This window comes from Dipodomys ordii, unplaced genomic scaffold, assembly GCF_000151885.1.
Source record: "Dipodomys ordii isolate 6190 unplaced genomic scaffold, Dord_2.0 Scaffold34, whole genome shotgun sequence".
NCBI lineage: Eukaryota > Metazoa > Chordata > Mammalia > Rodentia > Heteromyidae > Dipodomys > Dipodomys ordii.
Window position 1 is genome coordinate 16057929 of NW_012267250.1, and position 12285 is coordinate 16070213.

The 12285-nt window shown below is 44.5% G+C and overlaps 1 protein-coding gene across 3 annotated transcripts in view; it reads left to right on the plus strand.

Moving 5' to 3' along the window:
- The first annotated feature begins 6379 nt into the window (after positions 1–6379).
- The window catches only part of Sgpl1 (sphingosine-1-phosphate lyase 1), a 42054-nt gene continuing 36148 nt past the window's right edge, over positions 6380–12285 (plus strand). Inside the window, exons 1-2 of one of the 3 annotated variants that reach the window (XM_013017205.1) lie at positions 6380–6435; positions 6949–7021. In XM_013017205.1, coding sequence (XP_012872659.1) covers positions 6995–7021 — 27 coding nt within the window. In that variant the 5' untranslated portion in view covers positions 6380–6435; positions 6949–6994. Of the gene's footprint in view, positions 6492–6519; positions 6538–6948; positions 7022–12285 lie in introns of those variants that run through there. The other 2 variants (XM_013017206.1, XM_013017207.1) reach the window with 2 other exon arrangements.

The window sequence follows — 12285 nt, forward strand, 5'->3', positions numbered from 1 at the left end:
GCCTTGGCTTTCTTCTTTTCCTAGTCCTAGCACTTTCTAACTTGCTCTATAGTTTGCTTATTTATTATGTTTGCTTTGTTGAACAAGGGCTAAGATTTTTGTTTTGCTCAGTGATTCATTGCACACCCAGGATATTGTAACCTAGCCTTGAGTGAGCAAATGAATTGAGCCAGAGACCTAGATTCCCAGGTGGAGGCAGATCACATGTGTTTCCTAGGCCTAGAAGGCACGTGCATCTGCCACACCTACCCTGCACACCTGCAGCTTCGGAGAAGGCCCTTCCTTCCTCTTGCCTCTTCCTGTCTCATTGGCTGGAGCTTGTGCAGTTGGCTGAACTGGACCTCTTCCTGGATCCTCTGCTGGGCTAATTTGCTGTCCTATGCTCTTGGCTCAGGCTGTCCTTGATTGATCGCTCTGCCTGGGTCAATGCACAGAACTGTGCCTTTAGACTTTCAAAAACCTACTCGGCAAAAATCTTTTTAGTTTTTAAAGATATGAAAGGATGAAAGGCAGTGATCTCTGCACTGGAGATAGAGATGCTGTCTGCCCAGCCTTTCCAAGTCCAGCTCCTCTGAGTCAATCTGGAAACCGGTTCTACAGGGTGAGGCAAGAGAGACTGTGCCCAGGTTTGTAATTACCCCACAGGTCCTCTGTTTACCTAGCATTTAGGTTTCCCTGAGCCTCTTTATTAGGTCCCATCTGTGTCAACAAGTAGGCCTGGCATCCCAGGGCATTCCAGCAACAATGCTTATCCCCACAGCAAACCAGGACAGATGCCTACTCAATCAAATAACTGTGTGACAGTTAGCCCTTCCTGGAAAATGGAGACAGAGAGGTGGCATCATCATGATCATCATGATGTTATTATTATTTGTTATTACTTTATTGTGTGCTGGGACTGGGACTGGACCTCTAGGGACTTTCCCTTAGCTTTATTGCTCAAGGCTAGCACTCTATCACTCGAGCCACAGTTCTACTTCTGGCTTTTTGGTGATTAATTGGAGACAAGTATCTCACAGACTTTCCTGCTCAGGCTGGCTTCTAACTGTGATCCTCAGATCTCAGCCACCTGAGTAGCTAGGATTACAGGTATAAGCCACCAGCACCTGGCATAAAGAATTTCCAGCATTCCATGATGGAATGCAGCCCCTCACAATGTAGAATTGTCCCAAGACCTAATGTCTTCCATCCTGCCAGAACATGTCTCTTTAGGCAACAATCTGAGAAGTGGGTCTTCTTTTTGTTAGTTTAGGTTTTATTGTATGCTCTTCCTGCAGTAAGGAGTATTGTTACACGTAGTTGTCATGGTCATTGTGTTTAAAGCTCTGTCAGCTCTTAACCTATAGTTCTGGAAAATCACATTCCCTATGGACGACTTCTTGTAGACTTTGTCACCAAGACAACACCTCTGTCTTGCAATGTGATGGAAAAATGAACAGACCATTGAGAAACCAAGAAAAACACCAGGAGAAGTGGAAATAATTCAGGTTTATTAGGCTAGCCACAAAGTCTGAGCCCTGAGTACAGGGCTTACAGAGTATTTGTAAGCAGGTTTAGGTCTGGAGAGGGATGTACATGGGGGTCAAGTTTCCCAGAATAACTTGTTTTGCAAAGGGAAGATAAAGGTTTAGGAGTAAAACACAGAAATTTTGGTTGCTGTGTGTTTCAGTCTTCCCCCCAAAGTTACAATTTCAGAAAATTGCAGATATGTGACAGTTTCTCAGAAATTATAGGGTATGCAGGAAATGATGCAGAAAGCAAGCATGATTATAGAAGCTAAAGTTCAATCTTGTTCTGGTCAAGCTGGTTTTTAACAGTGGCTGGTTTTCCTTATCGCTGGGATATACCCTGTGAAGTGGGGAGGAGGGTCCTGGCTTATTTCAGGTTTCTGTGCCTACTCTCAGCCAAGCCAAGCTCCTTGACAGATCTGCACCTGTAGCTCTGCCACTCACGGTGATGGTGCATAGTTATGGGACAATTCTAATTGAGTTCTTGTTGCTTTGGCATGCTGAGTGTGGGCTCTGAAATAAAGAACTAAGGTCTCTCTGAACTTCTCCTCTCCAGTCTCTTACCCCTCTTTCTGCTCTGAGGCATAGGGAAAGGCTCTTTAGAATTCTTTTAACGATAGACCATCCAACAAGGAACTTAGTTGTCCTGTATCGCTCCCTTCCGCCAGCAATCTTGTCAACCAGGGAAGATTATCTGTGTTGCAGGAGAGGTGTGTGGTCCTAGCAGACTTCATGACAGTTAGCACTTTCCTTTTGAGGAAATTCTGCAGCTTGATTTTTTTTTCTGCATAACAAGATATTTACCAATCATTCCTTTCCTTCTCATACCTGCTGCCCTTCCACCTTGCCAGAACCTTTAGCTCCTAGTCCTTTCTGTAGCTCAAGACGCTATATAAGTTTCAACTCTGTCTTCAAGTCTCATCTTTTGTGGGGCTTCCAAGCATAGGCAGAGAATAAATCCATATGATTCGCCCCCATTAATCTGTCTACTGTCAGCTCACATATTTTTAGACAAATTATTGAACTCCTGGAAGATAGAAAGAAAATTTCTCGGGCTGGGAAGGTGGCTCAGTGGTAGAGCGCTTGCCTTGCATGTATGAGGCCCTGGGTTCGAATCCTCAGCACCACATAAGCAGGAAAAAAAAAGCCAGAAGTGGCGCTGTGGCTCAAGTAGTAGAGTGCTAGCCTTGAGCTGAAGAGCTGAGGGACAGCGCCCAGGCCCAGAGTTCAGACTCCATGACTGGACCCCCCCCCCAAAGAAAAGAAAATTTCTCCTCTATCCAATAATTTGGTTTCAGGGCTGATACCTGAAACCCTAGGTACTTGGGAAGCTGAGATTGGGAGGATCTTGGTTCCAGGTAAGCCCACTTTATGTCCACTGAGAAAAGCTGGATGTGGTAATGTGCATCTGTGATTTCAGCGACTGTGGCTAGCTGAGCAGAAAGTATACTTGATCCTAAAAATAACCACCACAAAACAGGGCTGGGGGCATGGCTCAGCACTAGAGCACCAGCCTAACAAGCATGAAGTCCTGATTTCAACCTCAACTATCACCAAAACAAAAGTAAAACAACCCCCTTCCCCAAACACCAAGCTGTTATAAACATGGGTGTTGAGTCTGCTGGGTTTGGGATTCAGAATCTATAAGCAATAAGATCAGCAGACATACAGAAATCTGGTGGCTTTCAGGCAAGACTGGGGAGTCCTAGAGAGGTAGGGTTTGCTAGAAGGACAATTCAATGTGTTAGAATTAGGTCTTGACCAATGTGTCAAGCTACATTGGTCTTAACATCACAAAGTTCTGATTGGGGCTTTGTTTGAACATGCCCAGTTGTGGGGCAGGTCACACATGTACATAAACGTGGGTACAGTTGTCACAATAGTAATAAGAGAAATATTATTAACCCCCATTTTGCAACCAGAAGGCCAAATCATGCAGTTAGAATAACTTGCTGCCAGTTGTCAGTGGCTCTGCCTGTAATCCTAGCTACTCAGGATGCTGAGATCTGATAGTCCAGTTTTGAAGCCAGCCCCGGTGGACAAATCCAATAGACTCTTATTTCTAATTAACCCACAAAAAGTGGGAAATGGAGATGTGTCTCAAGTGGTAGTGCATCAGCCTGGGCCTTGAGTTCAAGCCCCTCTCCTAGCACAAAAACAAACTCAAAAATCGCCTTGCCTTTGGCTTGCAAAATCCAGTAAGTTGAAATTGAAGATGCCTTCAAAAGAAAACAAAAGAACAGAAGAAGCAACCAAGCACTAGGAATCAGGAGTATGAGGCTGTTACCTTCTGTGCATTCCACAAACACTGCCCTATTTGACTTCTTTTAGCTGTTAACCTCACAGGATGCACAGCTTGGATATGGTTGAAATGTCATGTTTCCCCTTTGATCTTAAAGAATCATGAATCTCTGAAGGCATCACCCACCCCCTCCCACCTGCTGGGTTGGTTGGCAGTGGAGGGGGGAAAAACCTTGTATATTGGTAAAGGAAGAGCTGGACAGAGGACTGTGAATGAAACCTAAAAGCCAAGCTGTCCAAGATGTCCTGCAGGCTGCAACACATGGTTTAATCTGAGTGCCAGCTTTATATTCAAGTCATTTTAATTATTTCAACATGCAAAAAAGTGAAAATCTGGGGCTGGAGGTGTGGCTTAAGTGACAGAGTGCTTGAGTTCAATCCCCAGTACCACCCAAACAAGCATTTCATCTGGATGAAAATGAGTCAAAGACAATGGTGTTTGAGTAGAGACTGTCTACTTGCCTTCAAAGCTGTTCTGCGGTTCCTGCTGGTTTCCTTCTGCCAAAGGAAGCTTGTGTTGGTTTGATTTTTGGTAAAGTCATCCTCTGTTTTTGATGTTTTTCCGGGTTGGCTGAATAGTCCAAGATGAGAGTCTCTTTGGGAAGTATTTCCTTGGGAATACTTTATAGTTTTCTGAGGGCTGATCACAGTGACTTGGGAAATTGACACCTGGGACATGTATCTGGGAAGGCCAAGGATCTCACTCAAGCCATCAGATCACAGAGACTCGGGTCTTGGTACTCCTTGCTGGGTAGCCATTTCTGGGCATTTGCTTTCTGCTGTGGATATTCCCTATGCCTCTTTCCCCATTGATGGACAGTTCTGTTGTGATCCACCCATACTAAAGCTGGAGCTGTTTGCTGGTTTCCTGCAGCTGCTCTGGTATTCTGTGAACAGCTCATTGGTTTCCTGCGAGGGATTCTCTTGTGGGCCAACTGTTTCTAGTACAGTACTCAGGCTTCAAACCGCCTCAGATCTACCTGCCATCAGACCCGTGGTGAGCCACCAAAGAAGGACTCCAGCTGAGCAAAGGATGTCAAGGACAGGAGTGGAGGCATGGGAAGGGCATACCCACTTTTTAGAGGGGGAGTTTGTGCCTATGTGTGAAGTGTGGGGCTTCATTAACTTGGTCATGGGCAATGTCCATTTTCATCAGAGCCAGATTTACTGGTATGAAGTGTGTATACCTAAATCTACCCAAGGGAGTCATGACCAATCAATGATTGTTACAGTTTGTGTTTCTGGAAGAATTAGGTTGCCTGCTGGTGTCAGAAAGGAATCAGTTCCCATTCTGCCAGTCTGGGTGCATAAATTCTAGATCAAACAATAGGAAGTGGAAGCTAAGGAGACTGGGAGGGGTTTCCTGTAATCAGAAGAAGAAATAAAACGTGGGAGGGGATGGGAGGTGAAAAGGGAGGGATGTTATGTATTTCCTGATGAGCAGGCATTGGTAGGAGGCCCCTGGACATTGCTGTCTGTTTACTGATTGAGAAGGAAAGCATATGGGGTGTTAGTGTTGAATTCAGGGGGATCTGGAGGGTATAGATATCTGTAATTTCTGGTAAAATAAGGACGAGGAAGGCCAATGATACCCGGGCTGATTTTCTTGGGGGCCTTTTTTTTTTGGCACTCACTTGTCTGGGAAACAATGCAAAGGAGGGCAGGTGTTGATAACAAGGAATTTCATCCTAAAAGCACCAGAAAAACATGATGGTAGTGATGATAAGGCTCTTATTTGGGCGTCCTAGCAATATTTCACAAGTGGATATGGAACTGGGTAACTTGTTGGTACCTAATTCCTATTTGGATCCTGAGAGTGCATCTAGACTTCTTGTAATCTATGAAAAAAGCATACTGTAAGCAGGTCACAGATTCAAAGATACTGCCTTCTGTTTCACCTAAATAAGTATCCTAACAACCTCAATCAGTGGTAACAAACCTATTTGAGAGTCGATTTTTGCTTTTCAGCTAGAAATGGATGGTGACCTTTGTGACCCTGGACCCTTTTGACTATAGTTGATTCCCAATATCGCTCCTGAAAATAAGAACCCATAGTCCTTATTTTCTTTTGAGAGACAAGTTCGGGGATGTTATTTCCATTGAACAACTGTGCATGTAGTTTTCTTCAGGTTCCGTCAACCTTGGGGACAAGTCAGGTCTCTAACCCAGGGAAGAGACCCATGAAACTCTAGGTCCAGTAGCTTGGTGGGGCCGGTTTTTCTGTGGGAAAACTCTCTAGGGGCTCAGAGTCATCCACTGCATCCAGAAAGTCAGCTTTCAACAAGGATAGGCTGGAGAAGAAGCAGGTAACCCTCAGGGACAGACAGAGGGCCCTTCTCAAGCCACCAGAGACCTTCCCAGGTGGAGCACAAAGCTCCGAGCCCGCCAGTAGGCGGCGCACACGTTCTGCGGGGGTGGAGGGAGAAAGGGTGTGTCTGCCGCCGGCGTCGTGACGTCCTATGCGGTGAAGGGCGGGGCCCAGTGCACGCCAGGAGGGAGGTGGTTCTGGGGCCATTTCCGGGAGGACGGGGCGGGGCCTCGGGTCCCGCCTTCAATCTCAGCGGCGGTGGGCGGAGCCTGCGCTAGGCAGTCGGGGTCTGTGGCGCTTGGGGAAGCAACGCGGGAGGTGAGTTTTCTGGGAGGGAGGAGCTGGCCGGCGGCGGCTGCCCCGAGGAGGTGGAGGTGCGACCGCGGGCTCTGGCGGGGAGGGCCGGGCCGGGCCGGCTGGGTGAGGCGGCTGGGTGGTCGAGGCCTGGTGGGCTGGGGCTCCGGGTGTGGGCGGTGGGAGGCCGCGGTGCAGCGAGCTCCCCGGGAGCCCCGCGCTCGTGGCGGGGTGAAGTGGGGTGCGCTAGGCACGCAGGTGCTCGGCTGGACTCTGGGGACCCTTTCCCTTCGCCCTCAGTGTGAGATGCCCGGCCTGGGGGGGACCCAGGTTCGGGCTTTGTGGGAGTCTGGGTCCGGGTTAGTATCGTCTGTCTGTCAGTAGCAGCAGGACTCTGGTTTTCTCATTTTGGGTGGGTAGAGTGTGGATCTTCCAGGAGGGAGAGAGAACCTGGACTTGGCTGTTTTGGAAATCGAGGCGGGCTGGGGAGACTCCATAAAGCTCTACCAAGTAAACAGACCTGTTCCCCTTTTACAGACACTGCTGAAGGAGGGGCTCAGGGCTGGGATTTCGGGAGAGGAAGATGCCAGCCACAGACCTTGTGATGTTGGTGAGTCCCAGCCTCTTAAGAAGGCCCTTGTTCCTTAACTTGTATTTTTTAGCCCAAAGGCTCTGATGGTGAGTTTTACCTTATGAGGTTTGCTTTTGGTGGCTGAGCATTTCTGCCACCTTTTACTTGGGGATAAAGACCAGGATGAATAAATGGCTGGATTAAGTATAGAAATCCATTATGGGTAGAACTTAAAAATTCTGGAATCAAAGCCTGTCATCAATGTCTCAAGCTTGTAATCCTAGCTACTCAAGAGGCTGAAATCTGAGGATCACAGTTCAAAGCCAGCTCAGCCGGGAAAGTCTAGAAGACTCTTATCTTTAATCAGCCCCCAAGAAGCTGGAAGTAGAGCTGTGGCTCAAGTAGTAGAATGATAGCCTTGAGCAAAAAAGCTCAGGGACAGAGTGCAGGTGTTGAGTTCAAGCCCCAGGATCTCTCTACCCCTACCCCCCCATACAAATAATTCTTAAACCTTTTTTTTTTCAAGATTATTTCAGGTGACTCTCCTTTCTTATACTATTAGAACAGTTTTAAACTAGTATTACTTTTTATCAGAGTCTGCCATGTATTACTAGTTTTTAGACTACAGTCAGGATTCTTTGGAAGACAGCTAGTGTATCTTTTTGTAGTGCTCTGAATATAGGACCTTTTTAATAAAGGCTTCAGATAGTCTGAGTTTAAGTTCTGTTGTTCCCTACTTTGGTGGAGGTCAGTTTTTCTCTCCTATTCTTCATCTTTGACAGTTCTGAGGTTTGAACTCAGGACTTCATGAGCCATGCCTTTTTAAAAATTTAATCAAGATAGGGTCTTTCTGCTCTGGCATGTGCTAGAACTTTGACAATCTTATTTTTTTTCTCCCCACCCCATAGTTGGGATAATAGCTGTGTACTACTATGCCCACTTTCTCTTTGCTGAGAAGCTTTACTGCCATGGCTGCCCTAGATACACTGTCTTCCTCCACCTCTAAGTACCTTAGTATGACAGGGGGTAAGCCTCTTGTGACTGGCCTACCTTTTTTTAGTTGGGTGCGGTAGGTTCTCATGAACTTTTTGCCCAGACAGGTCTCAAGTTGACATCTTCCCTATTCACCTCCTGGGCAGTTAGGATTACAAGCCTGAGCCACTGCCCAGTTGGCTCTTGACATCTTCATGGTGTATTTTTTCCCCTAGCTAACTATCCAAATGCATGCCTATCAGAATGGTTTTTTATTCTTGGCACACATATTATTCCGCATAAGCTTTTGGTGTGAAAATTTAGGGGAACCTATAGGTTTCAAATAGCAACATAAAAAAAAATCTGGGTTTAGTTTTTATTTAGTAAGTCACTCCTCTGAGGTGGATTTGCCCTTATGCAGTGTCAGTGATTTAGGAACAATATCTCACTACACAGTGTTGTCTGTTGTCCCTCAGAAATTAGCCAAAACTAGTGGTGAGATTTTCTTGTACCCCATGCTGCCTTCTTATAGTGGCAAACCTGTGAGGTCTGCAGGAGGATGAAGAAGAAGGAAGTTAGCTAAGGAAGTGGCTCTGGCTGAAGTGGTAGAGTGCTCACCTTGAGCTGGAAAGCTCAGGCACAGCACCCAGGCCCACAACTGACCAAAAAAAAAGAAGAAAGCAGCTAAGTTGTGAGCCTTTCTGATTTAAGGAGGGGAGCAAGAGTAATCTTAGGCCATGTGTAAGAGATAGGGATACTTGGTTTATCCTTGAGTCTAAGGAAGAGTTCACCTAAAATAAATTCTTGCCCCAAATCTCATGAATTTTCAATAGATAATAAAAATTTTTATTTATAACAGCACTGTTAGAAACATTGGAAACTATAAATAAGCAAAGGAATCAAGTCCTCCCATCCCTCCATTGCTCACCCCTCAGCAGTCCCTTAGTAATCTCAGCAGAAGTTGTTAACATCTTGGAGGGTTAACGTAGGATGGCTTGTAACAATTGGCAGTTTCTGGTTTTCTTCTTATAGATTGGTGTTTATGTAAATTACAGTTTCCATTTCTATTTATAGGTAGGATATTTCTCCACGTACAGAATTGTGCTTATTTCTTTGGGGGCCCATGAACTTACTTTAAGTATGTGCTATGATTATATTTATTCAGAATACTTATTTGGAATAAGTTTATTTTAAAATACGTCTCTAGCTGTTGCTATACTTTGTCAACTTTCTCACTAGGATGTTTAGGGGTGGTGTTTGTTGCTCTAAGGAATTAATTCACCTAGATATGAGTGGCCTTCAACAGTCATTTCCTGAGACAACATACAGGTTGCATGTAGTACTTTTACTGGAAGAGTTGTCATCTTTTCTTGGCTAATGGGCTGTATGGGCCTAAATTATGTAGAGACAGTGACCATGGCTGGGTATCAGTTGTACATGAAACTACCATAATCTGAGCTCCAGGTTATCTACTCTTTATGACATGTAAGGCAGATTGGCTCTCCAACTGGGATGAAAGGTCATAAGTGAATGAAAAACTGTCTCTGATAGATATTCAGTCACCCATCTTTTCTATTAGAATAAGATGAGCAAAAGTTAGGAAACTGTGGATTCAAGAATAATAATACAACTTCTATAGGTAAAATTTATCAAGTATATGCACTGTAGGTGCATCAGTAGCTTCTCTACATTCTCACTTATCTTTTTTTTTTTTTTTTTCCTGGTTGTGGGCCTGAACTCTGGGCCTGGGTGCTAGCTGTCCCTTAGCTCTTCAGTTCAAGGCTAGCACCCTACCACTTGAGCCACAGCACCACTTCTGGCTTTTTACTGCTTATGTGCTGCTGAGGAATCAAACCCAGGGCCTTGTACATGCAAGGCAAGCCCTCTACCACTGAGCCACCTTTCCAGCCCTCGCATTTAACTTTTATAAAAGCTCTGGGGCTGGGAAGGTGGGTTAGTGGTAGAGGGCTTGCTTAGCATGCATGAAGTCCTGGTTTCGATTCCTCAGTACTACATAAACAGAAAAAGCCAGAAGTGGTTTTGTGGCTCAAATGGTAGAGTTCTAGCCTTGAGCAAAAGAAGCTCAGGGACAGTGCCCAGACCCTGAGTTCAAGCCCAAGGACTGGCAAAAAATAAAAAAATAAAAAAAATAAATCCCAAAACAAACAACAAACTCGAAAAGTATGCTGGCATCCTTTACTAATAGATAAAAACTAGGTTTATAGTGACTTTCGTGACTACCGTTGCAGTTAAGTGGAGCAGTTATCTTGAAGTGGTCTGACTTCAGATCCCTTCCCCCATCTACTTGAAGTGGTCTGACTTCAGATCCCTTCCCCCATCTACTTTGTGACACAGCCTTTGGACTCCATTCCTAGTAGGGGGTCAGAAGTTGCTGACTATTGTGACTAATAAGGAGAGGGTTTGGATAGACAGAAGGGGTGGAATTGTTCTGCCCTAGATCAATTTGGAAATGTGAGCTTTGGGTTTGGAGAAGATACTTCATTATAGTAGTCTTGTCTGAAATTGTGTGTTTTGTTATAAAATCTTGTCTATTTTCTTTTACATGAAACTAGGACTTTATATTGAAATTTAATCATTTGTGTCTATAGATACAGTGTTACAATCTTTGAAGGACATTAGAAAACATTTGTGGTTTTTGTGTTTTTTTTTGGTTTGTTTTTAAAGCACTGTGTCTGATAGGGATGAAAACCACTTGTGTGGATACTACCATAAATGAGTGTGAAGATAACCTGGAGCCCACACATAACAGCTTCCATGGAGTCCAAGGATTTCCCATTTGAAGATGGTAGATAAATGAGTTGGCTAGTGTTCATAGGTGAATCACAGTTAGTATTGGGCCTTTGAGGATAATTGTTTGTTTAGGGCAGTTGTTCCTGACCAAGGGCAATGTTGTTCTCCAAGGACTTGTAAAAAAATCTCTGGAGACATTTTTGGTTGACACACCTGAGAAATGCTACGAGTATCTATTTGTAGAGGCCAGGGATGCAATTAAAGATCCAGTAATGTACACAGTCCTCCATAGCCAACAGTGATCTGGCTTAGAATATCAGTCCTGCTGAGATTGAGAAACCCTAGTCTAAGGTCTGTAACAAAGATAAAGAGTATCAGAGAGGGCTCTTCATTCCAGTGTCTGTGGGAGTGAGTCAGTGTTTAATGGGTCTCTTCTAGTGTTACTTAGGGTTATTTTGCCCACAGATCAAGTCTTGCTACTCTGCAAATGTATCTTGGAGAATATACACCACAATCTATGTAGCAGTGCAAAATTCTTTGTCTAAAAAATATAATTTTATTATTATGAAGGGGTTGTACAGAGGAATTACCATTTCATAAACCAGGTAATAAGTACATTTCTTTTTTGGACAACATCATTCCTTCCTTTGCTTTCCCCCCAATTTTTCCCTCCCATCCCTGCCCACAATTACAGAGGTCATTTTCAACATAAAGTATTCTGAATAGCACGCTTGCATTTGTTTACCTTTCCTTCCTTTCTGTGCTCCCCTTTGGCCCTCCAAAGGAAAACAAAACAAAACACAAATTCCACCACCACCAATAACAACAACAACAACAACAACAAAAACCTATGCTTCCATTTCCTGGAGTTCATTTTTAATAGTCTTTTAAATGTTCAGAGAGGTTATGCCTTTGGGTTCCATTAGTAGCAGTGCAAAGTTCTTTTTTGTTGGCCATAGGGCTTGAATTCTGGGCCTAAGCACTGTTCCTGAGCTCTTTTGCTCAAGGCTAGGCCTCTCCCACTTTGAGCCACTTAGGGTTTTTGAGTGGTTAGTGAAAGATAAGAATTGCATGAATTTTTCTTGCCTGGGTTGGCTTTGAACCTTGATTCTCAGATCTCAGCCTTCTGAGTAGCTAGGATTACAGGTGTTAGTCATCAGCGCCTGGCTTAAAATGGTATGTCACCTTTATAATAACAAAAGCAGAAGAGTTACAGTTACATAAGATAGCTAATGAATATATTTCTTTTTCCATAATGTCCCCCCTTTCCTTTGCTCTCTTATTTTTCCCACCTGTCTCTACTCACAAGTTGTATAGTTCATTTTCAACATAGTGTCTACTGAGTACCACTACTGCATTTGTTCCCCCTCTGTACCTCTATTTCTATGCTCTCTTGTCCTCTCAAAGATAAATGAACAAGACAAAAAGAAAAGAAAAATAGTGCACTTTTTTTGGGGGGGGTCCGGTCGTGGGCCTGAACTCTGGGCCTGGGCGCTGTCCCTCAGCTCTTCAGCTCAAGGCTAGCGCTCTACTACTTGAGCCACAGCGCCACTTCCGGCTTTTTTCTGCTTATGTGGTGC